The 23,366-nt window shown below is 40.8% G+C and overlaps 1 protein-coding gene across 4 annotated transcripts; it reads left to right on the top strand.

Annotated features, from left to right (window-relative positions):
- The first annotated feature begins 489 nt into the window (after positions 1 to 489).
- On the top strand, positions 490 to 16,960 carry fmr1 (fragile X messenger ribonucleoprotein 1). 4 transcript variants are annotated; one of them, XR_008531167.1, is made up of 16 exons: positions 490 to 928; positions 4,404 to 4,456; positions 4,563 to 4,656; positions 5,355 to 5,426; positions 5,985 to 6,133; positions 7,323 to 7,416; positions 7,562 to 7,678; positions 7,805 to 7,975; positions 8,167 to 8,245; positions 8,369 to 8,496; positions 9,037 to 9,123; positions 9,580 to 9,838; positions 10,162 to 10,365; positions 10,546 to 10,625; positions 12,203 to 14,072; positions 14,178 to 16,960. XR_008531167.1 is itself a non-coding variant. In XM_054597086.1 (15 exons), exons 1-15 carry the CDS (start codon positions 878 to 880, stop codon positions 12,434 to 12,436), a joined length of 1,872 nt encoding a protein of 623 aa, XP_054453061.1. In that variant the 5' UTR covers positions 490 to 877; the 3' UTR covers positions 12,437 to 16,960. The 4 variants fall into 4 exon arrangements, 3 of the variants coding, with proteins under 3 accessions (XP_054453061.1, XP_054453062.1, XP_054453063.1); XM_054597086.1 differs by having other exon boundaries at positions 12,203 to 16,960; XM_054597087.1 differs by having other exon boundaries at positions 12,230 to 16,960.
- Positions 16,961 to 23,366: the final 6,406 nt, after the last annotated feature.

A 23,366-nucleotide genomic window follows, 5' to 3' on the forward strand; every position in this document is an offset into this window, starting at 1 on the left:
CCAAACTATGAAGGAACACATATGGAATTATGTGGTAAACAAACAAATGCTCAACAAACCAGAATATGTTTTATATTTTAGATTCTTCAAAGTAGTTGAATGAGAAGGTGTGTCCAAACTTTTGACTGGTACTGTATATATATTTTTAATACATATGTTTCGACTGACTTAGAGTAAATGATTGGGCTATATAATATTATGTGTGTTAGGAAATGGGAGGATGTTAATTGCAGGATTTTATCTTGTCTTTCTTTTACTATGTCTCTTGTGTGCACTTTACCCTTTGCTGCAAATTTCCCCGCTGCGGGACTAATAAAGGACTATCTTATCTTATCTTATCTTATCTTATCTTATCTTATCTTATCTTATCTTATCTTATAAAGACAATGGTCCTGTTTCATTAAGACGGAAACAGACATTGCTATGTATGACCTGTGGAGGGCAGCAGCGGGCTCAGACGAGTGTACGCAGCCTCGGATCTCCGTAGAGGAAGAACGCGATGACGTCACGCGGAGAGACGCAACCAGCAGTAGCCGCTCCACCACCAATCACACGCCACTAACATAACGAGCTAGCACAAGCTAACACCGCGCGCTACGTCAATTCGCATTGTGACTTATCGTACGTCCGGGAAAAACGCGAGATTCACAGACCGTGCCGAACGGGAGGAACAACACACACACACACACACACACACACACACACACACACACACACACAGCTACCGTGGCCTCTCCTCGCCATCCGACTGGCCGGGCTAGCGGAGCCCAGCGATAGCGAACTCTGCCTCGGCTAGCGTCAGGCTAGCCAGCTAGCTAGCTAGCTAGCCACTGACATAGCTAACGGCGGGGTTGGCTAGCTAGCGGTAACTCGCGTCATGGACGAACTGGTCGTGGAAGTGAGGGGGACAAGCGGGGCCTTTTATAAGGTGAGTGTGGGACTTGTATTGAGCTGTGGTCGTGTCGGTTACAGACGTCAGGCTCACCGACGCGGAGCTGCGACGCTGCGTCCCCGGGGCCTCGGTGTAAACAAAGCTAACCCGGAGACGCTGCTAGCTAGCACAACGTGTGAAGTGTGAGCTGTGAGGACGGGTTAGACCAGAGTCTGTGACGTGCTGGGCTGAGGCACAGGGGCACAACGCTGGGGGTTAGTGTTGTGAAGGCTGGCCTACAGTGCTGAGGCTATGCTGGAGAGTCAACAGGTAACAGGAGACATGTATGTGAGGGTTGATCACATCACCACAGACTGAGGGGAGGGGCTGTGATGGGCAAGGCAGGAGCTGAGGGTGTTGCTGGATATTGATATACAGGTGTTGACAGTAGCAGTCAAAAGTTTGTTCACACCTTCTCATTCAACTACTTTGAAGAGTCTAAAATATAAAACATTCTGGTTTGTTGAGCATTTGTTTGTTTACCACATAATTCCATATGTGTTCCTTCATAGTTTGGATGTCTTCAATATTAATCTACAATGTAGGAAAATAAATAAATAATAATAAACCATTGAATGAGAAGGTGTGTCCAAACTTTTGACTGGTACTGTAGATGTTCCTCAGGTGTGGGAGAATGACTTAAGTATTTTGGGTTAGAGCGACAATCTGTACCACACATTTCAGTTGCAAGTAAAAAATGCTTGTTTAACCGTTGCTTGATTGCGACATGGACTTAGGAATCTAAAGTGAAAGTAGGCTACTCAGTGCTTTTGTGGGAGGAACACTTTGTGTTTTCAGTTTTGGGAGATGGTCATGCGTTAAAGAGTGGTTGATGGGAGGAAGGGAAACACCAAGTAATGGAAATGAATATTGATATTTTCTGAATTTGTGTTTTTTGATTTGAATGTAACCAATAATAATAGCCGTTGAATAAATGCAATATTAGAAGAGTAAAAGAAGAAAGTTGGTAACGATAGATACAAGTGCACCAATCTCCTAACTGCTGCCTGTTGACTCCCAGCTCCACCATAAAGCTTAATGAAAACAATCGCTCTCCTAGATTGGTGCCCGCTAGTGAGAGCGAGTCAGTGGGGTTGAGCTGGGATTGATTACACGAATTGTCACTGTCGAAGTGTTGGTGCTGCCAAACTAACGTAATGAATATGAATGTGCATGAGAAAGTATTTTGAGATGCAATCAGTCGGCCTGCAAACCATCCTGCCAACCTGTGTTGTTCATTCATCTCATGCTGCATTCAATGGAAATGAAGCACTTCACTAAAGCATATTACTAAATTGGACGCTGATGCAAATCAGTCCTGTTTAAGAAAAGTCTGTTCTTTTGGATTTTCCTTGGCCTTAAGACAAGTTAAAGGTGGCGACATCAGCAGCGGATGTGCTCTCGTCTCTTACTTGGGCGTGGCACTGATCAAACACATTGCTTTATAGATGCTAACTGTGTTTTTTTGGCACACAGTCTGAACACTGTTCTATAATTTGGCAGGTTTTCTTGTTAAATTATTGCACTCAAAGGCAATTTTCAGGCAATTAGTCCCAAAGGGATCCACTAAATACACTTTCCTCATCACCACTTAGAGCGATAGGCAGCCTTTGCCAACTGCTCCCAAACTTTGAGAAAGAAACTTTGCTTGCTGCAGCGGACCTAGCTCGATAATTCGACTGAACTGCCATTTTGTTTTCAAATCGACCTAGAGTATTTGAATAAAAAAAATAAAATGCTGATGTTGGCTGCTACAATGAGATCCATTAACAAGCATTGAGTCAGTCCCTGAGGCTCTCCTGAAATAAGTTATGAGAAGTGTAATGCCCTTCATGGCATTGGAGATCATATGGCGATCATATAACTGTTGAGTCCTATAAGATGTACTTGCATTTTTGGTTGTACCCACATGGTTGAATGTACTTGCATGAAATCTCTTAATTCCTAAATATTGATAAATCTCCATAGTGTGAAACAGAGCTGTAGGATACACAGGTGTGTTGGCCAGTTTGATGCTTGTGTCCAGGATGCTAATCCCAGACGGGATCAAACTGGCACTTGTACAGGATTTATTAGAGCCAAATAGTTTGGAGGTTATGGAAGATTTTTTTTTTTTTAAATGTAATTATTTTCATGTGTTGGAAAATGGTCTTTTAGTGGCTAAGAGCTTCTATTTATTAGCTGTTAGCTGAAACTATTGTCCTTTCTCTGGCATCACAGAAGTATTAACATTTTTGATTTAGCCTTAAATGAACAGATAAAATATATTTTGTAGTGTTGTCAAAATAACAATGTATTGATACATAAAGATAGTGAATATCTGAAAGGGTTTCAATAATCATTTCCACAGTATGGACACACAGGTACCAGTGGTGTTCTTTTGCTCTCTCTTCTCTCCAAATTGTATGCACTCAATGTTGTGGCAATATTTCCTTGTGGTTTTGAATATTGCTATTTTCTAAGATATTGTATCAAAGTTAGATGTCCAGCATCACAACAACACTAGTCTTTACTATGGCCAGTGTAATCTGTGGCAGAAGACTTGTGATGAGGGTCATACATTAGATTATACTAATGCTATTTTCAAATATAATTTTACGGAAAGTTACCCAGAATTGTTTTAAAAAGGGAAGATTGGTTTTCACTTGCCCCCCCCCCATTACAGTAACTCCTCCTGTGAAGAGAATAACTCGTATTTTGTCTCTCTGTGAAATTAGGAAGCGGGTTACGTGCCAGAATCCTTCACAATAAGAATAATACAAATTAAAAAAACGTCAAATGCTTTAATTTCAGAGAGTTTGTGATACACCTGCTGTTTAACTTAAAGCAATACGCCATTCCTGTTACATCTTCAGTGGCAATAACACAACACACATTGTACACATCACTATAGCATGCTATACGACACAACTATAGTATAGGATATCAAACCAAAACTCACTTTTTAATGTTTTTCCCAAATAGGCCAGATGAACATGCTTTGTAAACACCTAGAGCGTTTGAGAAGCCGTTCTGTTATTCTTTAAGGAGTTTTGGAGCGGCTGGTCACGGGTTCAGAAAAGCACTAGAGAAGCTTACCCCGAGTCATTGGGGATTTTGAGAAGCTCTCTCTTTTGGATTTCTTTCGCATCATTTCTGACCGTTAGCTTGCCAGGCTAATGCGACCCATAGACGAGGCTCTCCGTCTCTCTCTTTTCCTCCTAGGCATTGCTTGTCCTACTTGCAATACTTGACCCACATGGACACAGACCGTGTGAACAACAACCAGAGAGACGCAGAGCCAAAACCTGAATCAAGTCCAAAGAGAAGAATTTGGGCTGTTTTGTTGCTGCTAACAGCTTTGGGCTTGGGTCAGGCTCTAATAGCAGAACTGTAGCCCCTTTACACCCTTGGTTCATGTGTAAAACTGAAGCTTATTCATACAGGTGTGTCAACCCCTGGTTATTCTAATGTTACTCTGTGATTCTTGTAGGCCTTTGTGAAGGATGTTCACGAAGGAGCCGTCACTGTGGCATTTGAAAACAAGTGAGTAATGCAAATACACAACACAATATGATACACTGTAAAATGTAACCTTTCCTCCAGCAACGGACTTGACTCTTGTGTTTGTGTACGTGTCCGTCTGTCCCAGTTGGCAGCCAGAGCGTCAAATCACGTTCCAGGATGTGCGTTTCCCCCCACCAACGGGCTTCTGCAAGGATATCAACGAGAGCGACGAGGTCGAGGTGGGTGTGATTCAATGCTTCTAAAACCGTTTCATGAAATGAATACTACCACCAGGTGTATTTAGAAATCAGAGACGTTCTAGTTGGAGTGCAAGAGATGAATTGCACATTTTAGTTTGTTGGCTAAACAGAATCTTAAGGCTCACAGAAAAATACCTGCTACTGCATAAACTAGTAAGACGTGAAAAGAAAATTGGGGGGGAAAAAGCAGTGGTGATTACGCTTTGAATTAGCAATATTGTCTGTCTTTGTTTCATTTGTTTTTCCTTGATTGATTTATATTCAACATTTTTTTTAAGTTTCAAAATGAATACCATGAAATACAATACATGAAAAAGAAAGTTCTCTTTGTAATGGTTATACGAGTAAATCATGTATTCTTTGTTTTTTAATACATTAGCATGGCTTCAGAAGGCCTCAGTGCTAAACATCTCCTTTTTAATAGAATAATAAAATGAGCCCACAATGTGTATTTATGCATTAAATGTGTGTCTTTGCATTCTCTATGCCAGATGCCTTTCATTGTTATCATCTGAGGTTTGTGAAACTTACTCTCTGTGTGTGTGTGTGTGTGTGTGTGTGTGTGTGTGTGTGTGTGTGTGTGTGTGTGTGTGTGTGTGTGTGTGTGTGTGTGTGTGTGTGTGTGTGTGTGTGTGTGTGTGTGCGTGTGTGTGTGTGTGTGTGTTTGTGTGTGCCAGGTGTATTCCAGGGCTAATGACAAGGAACCATGTGGATGGTGGCTGGCCAAGGTCCGCATGGTCAAAGGAGAGGTAGGACTCAGTCTGCAGTCTCTATAAGTGCTTTTGTTGATCAAAACGCCAATATTCACATCAGTTATTGATCATAGGTTAGCATAGCATAATGTGCCAGAATGCCCAGAAAAGTATAAGATGTCTAATAAAGTTCTTGAAGTGACTCCATGTAGATGATCATCTTAAGTAAACCATCATTCCACTGGATTCCTCTGTTGTTTTTCATGATGACAGCTTGTGAGTTTACTTCCTGTGTTCAAGGTCTCACTGCTTTGATCAGGATCCAAATATCAGCTTTTTCACTCAGTGATGGGAAGATTTATTTTAGGCTAAACTGTAAACAGTTATTTTTACATCTCATCATCTAATCTACTGTCTTTTTAAGCATCTTGCTTTCTTTCTCGGCCATAACCAAGTTCTTTCCAGAAAGTTTAAAATGTTCTTAAAACTGTATATTCTATGTTTTGACACACAGTTATTACTCATATGTTTTTCTTCCAACCCTGCTGTCGCACATTTTGCTTTTAGAAGCGCTGAATATGAATTAACGTTGCCCCTGTCTCTTTGTCTCTCTAGTTTTACGTAATAGAGTATGCTGCGTGTGACGCCACACTAAATGAGATAGTGACACTGGAGCGGTTACGGCCGGTCAACCCCAACAAACCAGCCACCAAAACCACCTTCATCAAGATCAGACTGGATGTAACTGAGGATCTACGGCAGATGTAAGTTTGACGTGACATATATACCTCAGGGCATGCAAGTAACATTTGGTTAAATTAATTCCAACAGATTTTTTTACCAAAGATAGAAACCAACTGATGCAAGTTGAAATTAACAGAGGGACAACGGAGGGGGAAGCAAATACACAAGTACATTTCAAAGTAGGGCATTTCTAGAAGCTTTCAGTTTAAAAGTGATTATGCTTATTGCACTGGCTGTTGGGTCATGTAGCATTCAATTGCTGCAAGCTCAGCCTTAACAAAGGTATTATCCTAGGTGACCGTTGCCTACATGGATCAGCACCTTGTCAGGAGGAATACTTTGAAACAGAACCTGCTGATGTGTAGCCACATCTTTCAGAGTCGAGGTGTTTATAAGTGACACAGTGTTGTATACCACTAATACGCCACTCAAATATGAAGCAGCGGAATCAAACTCTTAGAAGCCTTCAGTAAATGTCTGTGGATGAGCAACATGTGTGCTAGGCCTGGGGGATATGACCAGACTATCGTTCTCCACAATACTGGTTGGCCACGATAATGGTACTCTCCTGTCTGAAATTTTTAGAACAAATTTCAATTATGCAACAGCTGCTATGAATTGTGGGCTCCATCCAATCGCTCTCTGTTTTTCTTGCTTTCGCTACGCTTCAACGCGTTCGTGTAGCGTACCGAGACAGAGCAACACGCTAGCATACGTCTGTTGTGTGTTATTGTGGTTATATAAATAATAATGGTGCTGTTAGATTGCTGCTAGACCACCCTGCTAATACAGGGTGCATCGGTGATTTGGCAAAGACAACAAAATATAAAGCTGACAGTCTACGGTGGCGAAACTGTACGAGGGCAGTTCCTTCCAGTTTGATTGATCTGGCTTATTGATCTTAGCATGCCGTTGTGTAAAATTGGGCTTACTGCCTATACTTTGTGATCAGGTGGCTTCTTATGAGTATTGCAACATGTGCGTCTCCAGTCCATAGATATTTATCAAAAAGCAAAATCATCAGCATTGAGTTTTGAATTTGGCGGTGAAAAGACTCAAGAATGCTCTATTAACAGGGAAGCACAGTGTCTCAGCTTTAAAGAAATGCATGTTGTTTGTGCACACATGCCCCTAAATAATCATTAATTAATGCTGTATTATTTCGGGACATGATTTAACATGACGTGAATTATTACTCTGTGTCGACAGGTGCTCCAAGGAATCCGCACACAAAGACTTTAAAAAGGCAGTCGGAGCGTTCAACGTCACCTACGACTCAGAGAAGAAGCAGCTGGTCATTTTGGTTGGTTCCAAGTTATTTTTCATTTAAATAACATGGAACATTTATTTTTTGGGGATATCACATAATCATGCCGATGACCTCCATCAGTGACATATTTCAAAAGTCCGATTCTGTTTGAATTAAGCTGTGATTGTGTTTTTTTCAGTCTGTGAATGAGTTCACAACAAAGCGGGCCAACATGATGATTGACATGCACTTCAGGAGCCTCCGCACCAAACTGTCTCTCATGCTGAGGAACGAGGAGGCCAACAGACAACTGGAGGTAGATCTGTACACACACACTCGTATATCATCATTTTGCAGTTAATAGTGATGATAGCTTAATTAAAGGATTGTCCATCAGGTTTCACTCCGCCACACTCATGTTCCTCTGGTTGTGTTTCCACAGAGTTCCAGACAGCTGGCGTCACGGTTTCACGAACAGTTTGTAGTTCGTGACGATCTCATGGGTCTGGCCATCGGGACCCACGGGGCCAACATTCAGCAAGCCCGTAAAGTCCCCGGAGTCACCAACATAGACCTGGACGAGGAGACGTGCACCTTCCACATATACGGAGAGGTAGGAGGTCTTGTATTACACAGATGGAGTGAGATACTAGATGATACGTCACATCCTATGCCTGGGTTTCTTCGTATAGACCTGGGTGTGTGTGGTCTGGATAAACCAGTTTCAAAGCTTTTTGTTATTGATATCATTATGTTGAAATCGAGCAAGGTAAGCAAGTGACACAATGCTGCTCTTTGTCTAAGGACCAGGATGCTGTGCGCATAGCGAGGAGTTTCCTGGAGTTCTCTGAAGATGTCATCAAAGTTCCCCGGAACTTAGTAGGTGAGAAAAATCACCCCGAGACAATGAGGTTACACATGCATTGACTTGAACTTACTAAAACATCTGCCAGACTTTTAAAAGTCCTAGCAGACTGTGACTGATGGTGTTTTTTTGGTTTTATAGGGAAGGTGATCGGCAAAAACGGCAAACTGATCCAGGAGGTGGTTGATAAGTCTGGGGTAGTTCGGGTTCGTATTGAGCCAGAGAACGACAAAAAGCCCTCAGCAGCAGCAGCGGCGGCAGCAGACGAGGTCAGTGGGACAGAAGAGATTAACGCCTCTGTTTAACGCCTCTGTTTAACGCCTCTGTTTACTTAAAGTCATTACGAGGAACTTTCATTTCGGGTTGATGTTGGCCAAAATGGTCAAAGTGGACGAAAGGGAGTCATGTGTCTGAGCACCAGAGTCCCTTTAGAAAACCTCTCAAGCTTTCTCATGAACCTGCATGACAACAAGCATCGAGGATAACTTTATAGAAATATCCAAATCTTCTTGCTGCTTATTTTGTTTACTTATGTAGGTCATATAGAGGCTTTGTTAATACATTGAGACTTTTTCATAACCAGTTAAAAGTCCCTCATAGTAAATTACACAACACAACAAACAGCTGTGCACTTTTTTTCTTTTTTTCTTTTACCGTGTACTGAAGTCAGGCTCAACCTTCGTTCCCCTATATCGTTAACCTCTGATTCCAACAATCAATGTATCTTTACTACTGTGAATATGCCTCATTAGAGAGTAGATCAGATCAGATCATTTAATCTTCCTTCTCCTTCTGAACCTCTCTAACAGGGACTGGTGCCATTTGTATTTGTGGGGACCAAGGAAAGCATCTCCAATGCTACAGTGCTGCTGGACTATCACCTCAACTACCTTAAGGTGCGTATAATCACCAATACTTTTGCTTTGACAGAGGGAGATAATGCATTTGTATGAATGTGAGTTTAGGCTGGCGGTTTGTCTCCATGCCTCCTCTGCTTTTTGCTAAAGTTATGACAGTAAAGGATTAAAACAGACATCTTTTTTTAAGTTTGTCAGTAATCACACTGAGCAAAACATTTTTTCCCAACCTTACTGTAACTGTGAGTAGAGGGCAAATGCAGGGAACCAATGAGATAAATCACACCAGGACTTTATTTACTGCTCCACTACGTTTACTCGCTGGTTTCTTCAAGCACCCGTTCAAAAACTGACATTGGTCCAATTCTGAGCCCAGTTTGGGGGGAGTCCCACCACCACACCGACCCGCATCGGACGCTATGAAGATACCAAACCCAGGCTACTATCGCATGCGTGTGAACACACCTAATTGTCATGTTTTGTCCACGTCCACAGGAGGTGGATCAGCTCCGCCTGGAGCGTCTTCAGATCGACGAGCAGCTGAGACAGATCGGAGGGGGAGGCGGAGGAGGAGGAGGAGGAGGGACGGGGCCGCGAAACCTCAAAGACAAGACCTACGTGTTCGATAACGGCATGGGGCTGGGCATGGGCAGAGGGGGAGCAGGAGGCGGAGGAGGAGGAGGGAAGCCCTTTGGAGGAGGGGGAGGAAGAGGCGGCAGAGGGCGAAGAGGAGGAGGTGCAGCTTTCGCCTCAGGTAGGATTTAAAGACATATATAAAGGGAGTTCATTAGATCATAAATCATATCTTCAATTACTGTAATTGTACACATAAGAGGTAAACAAACTGATCTGAGGCTTTAATATGAAATACTCATCTCAAGTGTTTGACAGTTACAGTGAGATCTGAGGATAAGTGTCATTGATGTGGATGTGAAGAGCTCAGTGACTCAGTGAAAGAGCTGATTCTCTGGCTTAGATGAGATTATTTGCTATATTACATGAAAGTCCCTCCCCCGTGTGATGACTATGTAATGAAACGAGGTTTGACTCCTGCTCTCCGTCCTGTCCCCCCCACAGGCACCAACTCAGAGGCGTCCAACGCCTCGGAGACGGAGTCGGACCACAAAGACGAGCTCAGCGATTGGTCGCTGGCCCCCACCGAGGAGCTGATGACCGGAGGCGGGACCCTGCCCAGACGGACAGACGGGAGGAGGAGAGGAGGAGGCGGAGGAGGACCGCGAGGACGAGGGGGGAGAGGAAGAGGAGGTGGAGGTTATAAAGGTAGGTGGTAGTTATCATTGGCTGCCATTGATTCTTTTCTTTTTGCAGCGATCTGGTCACATCTAGGACACAGAGAATGTTTCCTACCGATTAACTGGAGATAAGGCTAATTTCAAACATAAGATTATATATATATTTTTTTTTATATATGAAAGTGACATTTGTCCATCCTGGTTTTAGGTGACGACATGCAGTGGAGCGAGCCAAGGCCACGTCATGTCAGAGACCCCAAGACAAGAGCGCAGGAAGAAACTCTACAGGTAGAACACACACTGACCACACAGATGATCTGTTTAAATCTCTCAAACACTGCTGACCATCACCGTTTGTAAATTCAACCATTGGTGACCCAGAAGACGACGACAGGGAAACGCTGCCTGCGGTTGTGCTTTGTGTCTCAGAGTAGGGGATGAGTGTAAATGATACAAATATTTGATCCTACTTTTAGAACCAGAAATGAACTCATGTTTCCTCCTCCTCTTTCTCAGTGAACCCTCTGAACCCCGAGCAGTTTTTTTCCTCCTGTCACATTTTTCTCTCTGAAGCCTTGATTTTTTTACTGCAATATATATGTAAGTCCTGCACCTCTATGGAAACAGCACAATCATGGCTAGAAGCAGAGATAGCTTTAAAAATGTTTTTTGAGCAGTATAACACAGTTACAGTGCCATAAACCATAAAAAAAAGAAAAGATGCAAGTCGCATTTCTTTGATGATTTATTTTACAAAAACATTGTCATGTGACTATGTCTTCCGAGCTGCGCTGAGGAGTGCAGAATCTAAAGTTTTTAGTGGATCTGGTTAGAGTTTATGGTTTATTTAGGGCAAATAAAAAAAAAAATGAAACATGCAGAATGAAATGTTTTTGATTAAATTACACAAGGACAACTTAGTTTCAGTTTTCTGACGGAAGCGTTTGTAACACATGATGTGTTCAAAGACCGTTGGAAATATGAAATCTGACGATGACAGTTTTCACAGCTTCTGGCTACAATCAATAGTGTAGTTTTGGCGGTTGTTGGAATTAAACTTACCTTTCCATCCCGCCGGCAGATTCTGAGAGAAGTCAGGAAATGACTCGTATTTCAGCCAATATCTAGGATAGATCCAGAGGAGATTACAGTCGAGATGTAAGAATCCATAAAAGAAGAGATTTGGAGCACTTGAGCTTATTAAAAGAGAACAGTTTGCTGCCCAAATGCTGGTGCTCAACTTAGGTATCAATATTTGAATGATACTTAATGATTTATATATGATATTTGAGAGGTATTCATCCAGTTCTGGTTGACATTAAGGAATCGATTTTCTCCACCTGTAAGGTCACATGAGTTTACATGGTGTAGTTAAAGAAGGACAAGGGAAGAGAAGATTCCATGTTCTTCATGGAGCAGTGCTCCGCAGCGCTCAGAGGGTTTTCAACACTGTTGCTGCAAGTCCAATACTGCGTAATGCATACACGATGAAGCACTGTAATCATAAAACGGCTGTGCAAAGTACTATTAATATAAGCATATTAGGTCTGTCAAAAATGACATTCAAATATTTGTTTTAATACAAAGGCACATAGGTTGGAACTCTTCATGTATCTATTTCTGCGCATTAAGTCCAAAGCACCGTGTCCAAACTCTGCCAGTAAATATCGCTTAAGATAGCAAGTACTACTAACCCATATTTTAAGTGGTGACGTGTCCGGTGTGATCTGGAGCTCACAGCTGACAGGAACGTGGTTTGTTTGCGTGACCTAACTCAGCCCTTGCTGTTGGGACTCGGTGTGTATCTCTGCTGCCAAGTTCTCAGAGCTCAGACAATCACACTTCTGATCATATTTCCCCTCCAGACTGTACGCATTTCCTTTCTCCCACAGATCCGCGTAGACAGTAACAACGAGCGCAGCGTGCAGCACTCCTCGGGGGGGCGAGGAGGAGGAGGAGGGCCTTCCTCATCCCAGGTTGGGATCGGCACCAGTGGCGGCGAGGGCCCGCCTCGCCACCACCATCAGAGACCCATCAGAGACCGAGGGGTGAAGAAGGACAAACAGGACGCTCCTCCGCTGGTCAACGGAGTGTCGTAGACGCACCACTGGACGACCTTCTCACTTAGACATACACACACACACGCACACACACACACACAGGCAACTCGTCATAAACCATCGTAGAGTCTCTCTTGCTTTTTTTCTTTCCCTGTCTTTTGTCAAACACGTGAAAACACACATCTCGTCAGCATGGAAGGCGATCTGGTATCTGCTGGTCCGCTCTGTTGAGGTCTCCTGAGTGCTCCGGTCCGCTTCGTCCCTGACGGCTCCGGTTTGTGCAGTTCTTCGCCCGGAGGGACAGATGAAAGAAACAGTACTTTTTGGACAAAAAGAAAAGAAGACGAGGGATTTGACTCATCTCCCACAGAGGCACTCATCACAAACATGCTCCCACACCCATCGCAAGCAAGTCATTATTTGCTTGTTTTCTTTTTTTTCAAATCAACAAAATCGGATGATTTTAAATTTTTTGCCCCAGCCCTGTTTGGACTTCCTCACACAAGAAAAAAAGGAAAATCGAGGAAATAGTTGGTCGACAAGGAAACACAGAATTACAGCAGCATGAAAAAATGTGTTCCTTCCCTCCTGCTTTATACATTTTTACTGCAGATGTTAGTTGTAGAGGATCTGACAGCTCACAGTTTTAGTGGCGTCAGTGTTTCCCACGGTTTAAGAACTTCTTTTTTGTGGTCTAAAGCTCCATAATCCAGCATTTCAGGAGTTAAAGCGTCCCATGTTTTAGGATGAATTGGGAACAGGTAAAAATGACCCACCCACTTTTCTCCTCATTTTAAGTCGTCTGTGTTTAGTTTCTTGTTGCCAAGAAAATGTAGAAATCCTCCGGACCAAGCATGATTTCAACAACGCATTAGACGTAACAATGGGGACACATAAATCTGAGGCACTCTGATGCAAATATAGTGTATAAAAAGCTTTTACACAAGCAAAGATAGTAACTCCTAAGAGTCTTCAACAGGGTAAAAAAAAAAACGTCTTGCACTGCTGTTATATTTAAAATGAATCACCAAAACTGAGCTCCGTGCACACAACCATCAGTGACCCGGCCAAACCGTCTTCACCGGGCCGATTGGATCAGTAATGTATTGTACAAAATACGCTTTTTTTATGCAGGCCAAGTGAAAATCATTAACACTGTTTTTTTTAGTTTTTTTTAAATTTCCCGCACAAAATCTTACATCCGCAGCAACGCCAAAAAGCTCAAAGTAAAACTGGTAGCCTTGATCAATCATCACAAGCACTGTTAAAAAGTTCAGAACATAAAGAAACGGCAGATTTGTGTGATTCAGTCAGCTGTCTGTGGAGATAAGAACACCCAAATACGACTGGTGAGACACGAGTTCTGATATTTAAAGAAATCACACAAATCTAGACACAAATTAGCTTATTTTAAATCTTAACACGGATAAAAAGGATTCTAAATTCAGCATACAAAACCTGCAGATCCACATAAGTATATATACAGTCATTCTAAAAAGAAGCAGGGACTCACGACTAAATCGCCTTACCACAGTCGTGAATAAAAGCCCGTCTCGATTCGTTCACGGTAACGTTTCTGCAGCGTCCCGTCAGCAGGAGTCCACGTCCTGAACCAGACTGATGGGAGCCCTTTTGGACCTCAGCAGTGGGACGTCTCCCAGAGAGGGGTTAGGCTGTAAGCTTTCGTCTAGTTCCGCTCACTTACATTTAACTAAGCACTCTTGGATGGACGCCGGTGAAATAAATTCAAGTAATTTTAATATTTTTTTTTTGCTTTCAGACAAACCTGATCAGGTTACAGGATTGAGGCGGCAACACGGTGAATGTAGAACTCCTGTCAGCTGATCACATGAGCTTTTCTTTAATTTATGAAAACCTTTGTATTTAACCTTTTTGTTGTTTCGCAGTTAGAAAACCTGTTTGAAGTATTACTGTAGAAGAAACAACGTTTCATTGAGTTATACCTTGACGAAATAAAAACAAATTGGTGTAAGTTTAATTCTTCTTTGGTTTTCCGACTTATTCTGGGTCCGCCCCTCTTACTTAAGCATTTTTTGTTTTAGTCTTATTTCATTTTATTTCCTGTCGACTGCATATTGTTAACGGCAGAGCAGGGGAATTCTAACTTTGATACAGTTAATCGGAACCTTCATTAAACCACAATATCAGGTTTTGTGCCGCGATCATAAAAGATTCAAAGCATTTTTTATATACGTGATTTGACGTTGTGCATTGGCTCAGAGCAGGTTCACTAAACTTATTTGTGACAAACCTAGTCAGAGTACAAAGTCGGGTCTAATGAAGAATAATTTAGTCCAGTTTTCTGAGGCTTATTCGTAAAATCCCCTCAAAGTGTTGCCCACAGTCTCGGGGCTGCTGTCTGTGCTTTTTGCCACTCCGGTAGTTCATAATGAGGCTCCTTTTTATCTCAGTGCCTTGGATTTATGCTACCCCATTCCAAGATTTTTACACTCTGTCCAACCCCACCACCTGTGTTTTTTTACTTGTTTCTTGCATGTGTAATTCTCTCACCCTAAATGCATTTTCAAAAAAAATTGTTTATAAATTTTACAATGGTGTAAGGTGCCCTCCACAGTTTCTGGCCATTTATTTAGTTCCCACGGCAGTTTCAGTCTTCTGTCATTGCTCCGGACTAGAGCTCTGTGAAGCAGAGACTGAAACAAAGAGGCAGTCGTGTTATCAAATAGCTGAAAGGGAAAGTTTAAACGGTGCAGGTGTTCAGACATCAAAGTAACAGGTGTTCCAACCTGCTGTTGGGCTGACACCACAGAGTTACTGACTTAATACATCTACTGCATGGTAATATCCTTAGTGGCATCATCATCATCATCATCATCCTCAAAATAAATAGATTACCGTGAATGTGGCACGAAGGCCTTTAAAGATAATTTACATTCTCAGTTGTCCCAAATTGTACCCTAAATTCAAATACACGATTAAGTGTTGAAAGTTTTTGTGGATTTGAAGGGAGGTTGAAAATAGTATTAGTTTGGATAAAAGATTTAAAAAAAAAAAATGTGAGAAAATCAGTGTAAAACAGAGAAAACAAATAGGAAAAAAAGGTTTATTGTGGTTTCTCTGGGCATTCATAGGCTTTTCAACAATTTATTAAAATACTGTATTACATAATTTTCTTGTAGCTTAGCACTTCAGGAATAGTCTTTAATTTAGCTTCCCTCTCTGTGGTGCTTTAACAGTTTTGTTTTTTTTAATGTTTTTTTGGAAATACGCTTGTTTGCATTCTTGCTATAAGTTAGATGTGAAGATTGTTACCACTCCTGTGTCTGAACAGTAATATGAAGCAAGAGCCAAAAGGCGCTTAGCTTAGCTAAAGACGGTAAACAGGGTCTAAAATCTGCCAACTAGTACTAATAAATCTTACTTATTAACATATCTTCTAAAATGACATATCGTCTTTGTTCAATCTATCCAAAAAGTGACATTTTCTAGCATGTGAAAGCTGATTTATAATTTGGGGGTAAATAATTGTTGACTCATAGCTAAAAAAGCTGCAAATGCTCAGAGAAACCTCGCCATATTTTGTGTGACATGTGCCTTTTAATAGTGGCTAGTATCACAACCTAGACATGTAAATCAGGGATGTTGAGGCGGGGATGAAGAACATGGCGCCTAAAGATGGCTACTTCCTGCCATGACATCATTGATTCACCCTTTGGTCGTCGAGTGTTTCTGAACTTCCTTTAAACTGAAAGAACGGTGGGTCCAGGAAACCCGCCAGCCCTAACCATGATACCGTTTATCACTGAAGGTGTGTCCTTGTACATTCCAAAAAACAAACCCTGTAGCTCATGACCTGGTTCATCTCATCTGTGAAACGGATTCAGTTGCTTTTTTTTAGGCCAGTGCAGTTAATGACCTTGATGGGCAACTTTAGTTCAGTTCCAAAGAAATAACGTTAGCTTGAGGTACAAAATGGTTTGACCCAGTGTAGCTCTCTTCCCTATATCTCTCTCTCTCCCTCCTTTGAAAGCAACTGAAGTAATGAAAAGATTTCAAAAGTTGAGCCAGGTCTTTAACCAGAGATCATAAGACCTTTCTAGTCTTGCAATGCATGTACATCTTTATAATGGATTTTGGAGACTTTCAGTAGTTTCGGACAAGTTCATAGAAAAAGAATCTTTGTCAGATTTGTCCTTGACTTGAGTTCGGCTTGGTTAGCCAGTGACCACCATCAACTTAGAGTCAATGACACACGGTGAACTTTTACCTTTTAGAAAATGTCACAATGAAACGGTTATGTAACATGATGAATCATAAAACTGGCTTTTTATTTTTATTTTTTTTTTTAGAAGTTCATCTTTCTTTTTCTGAAGTATTATTGATGTCATTTTCTCTCACTAATCTGTTAGGAGCTTTTGCTTTCACTTTCCGCTCACACTGCAGCCAAGTTGCATTTTTTATTCCAGTGATCATTCTCTGCAGTGCGTCGACAAATGGCTCAAGTGAAAGTAACATCTATATTGTCAATAGAGCATCAATAGTATGGAGTTGCTTTGTATTGTAAAAAAAAAAAAAAAAAAAAAAAAAAAAAAAAAAAAAAAAAAAAAAGAAGGGAGTGAGGCATACTGTATATAATGATGTCATTATTTGTCTGAGAAAAGATTTGTACAATTGTTTCAAATGTGCACTTATCCTGATATTTTCTCTTTCTTTTTGCTGTTTAATATCAGTCAAATGCTAGAGCTCTTGATAATAAACTGAATGATGTGTGGAAAAGTAGTATCCTCTAGAACAGGGTTGATTCACACACAGCTGTCATTATCAATGAAATATCCATAGTGCTGTGGAATATGAGAAAAGACAAGTTATTATTCGACATGGAAAATCCACCCTAAAACTGAATTCCTTGATGGAAACACACTGGAACCTTGACTGACATAGTAACATAATGCAATGGTGACCATATGTTTAGTGGGATTTTGGGTTCATTTTCTTGTTACTACCAGTTAGCACAACAATGCAGCCGATCCAATATGTGCATTTAGTTGTTTTTTTTTAAGTTTTGCCCTTGTGAAATGCAGCAGTTATAATGGATTGTAACAATACGTTTTCACAATGTCCCCTTAGAAATTTTTGAACCTACTCTGAAGAAAATATGATAATTTAAACACTGAACATACAGACGGACAGTGGAAAAGTTACCTTTTTATTTTTCCTCCTGTAATAAAGGCCTCACTGTAACGGACTGAAATGGAAAATGTTAAAGACCACCTTTGTTTGGACTGACTAAATGTTAAAAAAAAATAATTGTGTGGACGAGTGTGGAAGTACATTTACGACCTCCGTATCAGTGTTAAAAAAAACAACACTCAAGGTCCACTTACTGGCTTTTTCTGAGGGCTTTCAACCACAGCTTGTGGCCTTCCTCTCAGGAGATGAAGTTTGCTCAGTTGTTTCCCTTGACCAAGTTTCAGTTCAAGGGTCATTTTGAGGAGGATCATGAGATGCATTTAAAGTTTAGTAAAAAAAAAAAAAAAAACAAGCAAGTGGACTTTGAGTCAACATGTTTTTTATTGTGGATTGTTAACCTAAAATCCTGTAATGATTGGCAGTACTTCAGTTTAAAGGAATAGATGAGACATCTTGGGGAACTAGCTAGTCTGGCTGACTCTTCATTTCCAAAACACTCCTACCAACTTAATCTCATGATCACGTCATATTTATTACACTTATTTCAAACACAAACATAAATGTAAAAAGTTGTGGAAGTTTCAACACCAAATCGTCTGTAGAACCACAATTTATTTTACATTTCTGATTGTGTACAGATTCACAAATGAAATACAACTTGTTTTTAAGTACTTATAAATTTATCATCCAGATCTGTATTATCCAAAATGTAATAGTTTTTATTTCGACGCACATACTGGTCTGCTTTTCGCATGTACCACACTGTAGCTTCAGGAAAAGTTTGCCTCCTACAATCACTGAAGTAACCTATCTGAATAATGTTTTATGGTGGATTTTCCCTTTTAATTTTAAGGAGATAAAGACTCATTGGTTGTCCCCTTGACTTGTTTTGCGTCATATATAGAGACCCAGCACTGATGGATAATGACAGGTGTTTGATTAAGATTAACATTCGATAGTTTGTTTCTTTTTGGACTGGTGTGAAGCATTTCAATTGCACTCAAACTGACAAAGAACCACATGCAAGTTGGATATATTTGGGAAGTGTAACAGACCTTTGGGGGCTTACAGACGTTACTGAGTTTACATAGATCCAACCTTCACGTCTGCTCCGTTGTGTCACACCAGAGACAATGGATTTCTTTGCATCTGTGGCTGAGCTTCAACCTGCTTGTTGGTGTATTTTATTGTGCCTCCAAACACCAGGTGTAGAGTGTATGTTAGACTTTTTAACTCAGTTTAATAGCTTTTTTGTGCTTTGGTTTAATTAGGGTTAGGGTTTTTAGGGGGGGGGGGGGGGATTCCGAACAAACTGTAACACTGGGCCGAGACTTGTACAATAATGGAAAATGTAAATTGAAAAAGATGAGTGGGGGAGTGTTGCATGCTGACCAGTTGGGGTCATTGAAGAATTGGTGCTAAAGAAGCATTTTTACAAAGGAGACTTAAATTAAGAGTCTCCTATAACTTACTGGTTGTTACTTCATCATCCAATCCTGTTGTTCTCCAGTGGCCTGCCATAGAAACAACTAATTTAAGATGAGTCGAAGTCATGGCAGAAAAATAAATGTAGCTTTTTGGTCCTGTATCTAGCCTTTTGAAAACACTGCAAAAGTGGTCACATGGAACACAAACCATTTGGGATCCCAAACCAAAGTTTTCAGACGAGGAACAGCGTGTGCTAATTTTATTCCCAGGATCAAGCTGTGTACATTTTGATTCCTCATGGCAACGTAAGGTGTCATATAGGATGCCTAATGGTACTTTGAATAACACTGCTGAGGACGTCCACATTTTGAATATGTACTGTTGTTAAGATGCTACATAGTTGCACTTTCTATTGTTTGTTGTTTTGGCATGACACTGTCCTCTATGCAGTCTTCTGTCTCCAGTACATTAGAACAGTACTATGTGTAATTTGATACTAGTAGAATGGCACTACCAAAAACAATGTAATACTTAGACATGTATTTTGAAAGAGTAATACTTCTTTGAAATAACATATCACTGGTATTTCACATCAAACTTTTCATTTAGAAATGATGATTGGTACTTTACGTTCTGTTTAGAGAAAGTACGTTTTGGCAGCTGTTCACGCAACGAAAGCTTTCATGTCAGTTGAAAATGTGAAAGATAGTTGTAGGGTTGTTCACCATTTTTCTCTTGAAATGTTGAGGGTGTTTTCCAGAAAAAGCGAGTACTCGCCTTTATTGATATTCAACTGTCTTGAATGTGTGCTGTTCTAATGTTCTGGTGCACAGAGTGTATCTCTTTTTACCCATGATCCAATGGGTTGCAGAAAAGGAACGCAAATGATTTAATTTGGATTTAGCGTTAATGACGAGACAAAGGGATATTCAAATTTGAGATTAAGACGCTGACTGAATTATAGCTCCAACCTCGTCGGCAAACCTCGATTCTGACTTGATATCCACACTGTATATGTCAATCATTCAGCGATAATGCAGAAAGCGGGAGAATTTGAATTGTGGAGTCCCAATTCTGTTCCAAAAAAAACATTAAATCCTTTTAACTGTAAAAGAGTCCCATATGACCATTTGGCATCCCTCTTTCACTAAGCCTTTAATCCAGTTGGGGTTTCAACGCGGTTCGTGTGGAACCACATATGAAGATAATAGTCGTTTCTTCCCAGACCTTAGTGGATTTCAACAGTCATATATTTGCAGAATATATATAGCCAATGTAAACTAGTCACGTTGTGGGCTGTTCAAAAGTAGAGTGCCAGAAAGTGAAGACACACAAATAACCTGTAGATACTTAAACCAGGGTAGTCAAAAAGAAGCTGTAAACCTTGTGTGCACTTTTGGGCATTTTTTTTCCTTCTTCTTTTGTACATACTACTTGCATTTAAGATGTTTGGGTTGACATGTCTGGTTATAGTGCAATATATTTTGTATGCAAGACGTTTCAATAAATAAAGGTCGATCTTCCTCCGTGAGCTCCGACTGATCTCGTTTTGTGAAGTTCAGGGTTTTACTGTCCGGTGTCAGTAAACAGTCAAATGTGCCAAGCGCTGGATGAGCTTTGCTATGGGACTCCAGTATTCATGTTAAATGATGTTTTGACCTATAAAAAAGGTCCCGCAGGATATCGGGCTTGGCCATCAAAAATCTCATAGTGTGTGAGAGAATATATAATGTGTGAGCATGTTTTGTCTCCGTAGACCCCAGTTGGTGGTCCGTGTGTGAACAATGTGTTGGGAGGATGAGGGTTAAGCTGCCTTTAAATTCTACTCTCACCCAAGCAAAGAACAGATACCTTATGTCTGCATTGTATATCTTCTTAGTGCCTCCTGGCTTGATATTGCAACTAGCATGCTAATATTAGCTAATTAGCACATATCACTATTAGCCGAGGCTAACAGGAATGAGTTTTTGGGGAATTTGCTCATAAACCAAAGTATTTTCAACAAACAGAAATTTTGAGCTGATCATGTGTCCGGATAAAGAGTGTGACAATGATCAAAGTTATAATAATTCATCCATAAGGGGGACGTAAATGTCTGAACCGGGTTTGAATGTGAGAGTGAATCAAAAACAATAGAGTTGTGGGTCGTAAAACTGAGACAACAGGCTGAAAGATGCTCAAAATGCTCTGTAGAGCTGGATAAACTGCAGAGTTTGGTGATAATTCTCACTGAGATCAACAGCAGAGCAAATCTTCCAGATTACACATTGAGTCATTTGATCTTTTGTTGATATTAAAGGCTGATTAGTACAGCTTTAATGTGATTATATTTGTGGCATGTATTCAGTGACTTGGAACAGACAGTCACAGTGAAAGAGCCCACAGCTGAAATGAGTGTTTGTTGGAGACATAAAGACAAATGTACTGCTTCAAACATGGCCCCTATAGTCAGATTTACTGTAATTTAAGACATTGTTGTGGCCCCTTGGCTGGTTGGTTTGACCTCCGGGTCCTTACCTTCCATGGTTAGTTCAAGGACCCACCTGTGTTCCGTTCATTACAGCCTCGTATGCTAAAGCACTGTGGCCTTGAAGCGGATCAGCATGTTTGGTCCATTAGTGAAATGAGCAGGAGGATGCTCGGGATAAAAGGAGGTTGTAGTACAGGGCTCCCTTGAGGGCCCGTTGAGCACAGTGACCATCAAGAGCCAAGGCCGAACTCTTCCCCTCCACTACTGCTTCCCTAAATTGCAGAAAGGAAAACTCTTGAAATCGTTTCAACATACTACGTGTTCTAAATGCTAATTTATAAATTCTAAAAGCTTCATTACTTTTGAAAGCTGTATTTGCTCTAAAAAAAAAAGGAAAGGTATGAAGGTCTTGAGTGAACACCAGTGTCCCTCCGCTTCTTTATTCAGTCTCAATCCCCATTAGATCATTAAAACGGTAAAAGCTTAAAATGGAGTCTTGGAGAATGGAGAATTAACAGCTGGACCTGGTTCCACATGTCAGAATTAAAATGAAGCTTCAGTCTCTCAGCTACCGAGCTCAACATCCAGGATGTAAAACATTTCTTTCCTTATTCATTTAAATGAAATCTGGATATGTGAAGATAATTCAAAATGTACAGTTATCAGCTTATTTAGCGAGGGTCAGTCACTTTAAAAACACTTAATCATATAATTGTATTATTATTATTATTATTATTATTATTATTATTATTATTATTATAAAGGACCTGACCAAATGGCAGCTATGGAACACAAATGAAGTATTGTGCACCACAAAAATACTAAAAAGCAACTAAAACTATCCAGATATGAGTTTCTTTAGAAGCTAGAAAGGTTTTAATGAGATATGTTTATGTCTTTCTGTAATAAAATGTATTTTACTCGTAATAAATCTGCCTAAAAAAAAGAAGAAAAAAATCTGATCTGAAGAAAGAGGTAGATTTCTCAGGCTGCCTATGTGTTCCAAAGTTTGAGAGAGAAAAATCATAAATAACTTTGAGCTAGTTTTCGTTTTCAGTAAGTTTCCTACAGCTTAAGAAAAATATTTCTTTTTTCCAAACGTGTTCTGAAAAACAAGATCCACCTCGTTTGTTCTCACGGTGTAGTACTTATTCATAGCCACATGGGGGAGCTGTGGGGCCGTGCTGATCCACCGCCTCTTCCCCTACCACACAGAGAGAGAGAGAGAGAGAGAGAGGAGTAAGACAAGGCCCTGCACGTATTGAAAATTCATGACATGCACTCCTCAAGACACACAGCAAGTCTAATGAGCTAAAAGCTGAGAAACTTGGTCCTTCCTGACTCTGTTCTATCACTTTGTTTTTCTCCGTGTGTGTGTGTGTGTGTGTGTGTGTGTGTGTGTGTGTGTGTGTGTGTGTGTGTGTGTGTGTGTGTGTGTGTGAGGGACTCTAACTCTGTGTGTCATCATTAAAATGACCAGCACAGCCGTGGCTTCAACAACAAAGCAAAAGACAGCAACCAAAACACACACCAAAAAACTGAAAATCTCTCACAGACAGCTCCTTTGCTCACAGTAAAGGCCGTGTTATGAGATGGTGTGTTATGAGACAGTGTGTAGTTCTCTGCGTGCATTTGCCCTTAATTATCTTAATGTCTCTTTCTTTTCGTCATCTAATTCTCTGTCAACTCATCTACAATTGCTTTTTAAAATTCCGCCACATCTTCCTCTCCCTCTCTCCAGTCAGTCTCTGTCTCTCAGTGTCTGACCTAGTTTTGGCCAGCCTTTCTTAAACACACACAAACACAAACACAAACACACACACACACACACACACACACACACACACACACACACACACACACACACACACACACAACCAGTGTTCCCGCAGGTGCTTC

The sequence above is a fragment of the Anoplopoma fimbria genome, chromosome 4 (assembly GCF_027596085.1).
Source record: "Anoplopoma fimbria isolate UVic2021 breed Golden Eagle Sablefish chromosome 4, Afim_UVic_2022, whole genome shotgun sequence".
Taxonomy (NCBI): domain Eukaryota; kingdom Metazoa; phylum Chordata; class Actinopteri; order Perciformes; family Anoplopomatidae; genus Anoplopoma; species Anoplopoma fimbria.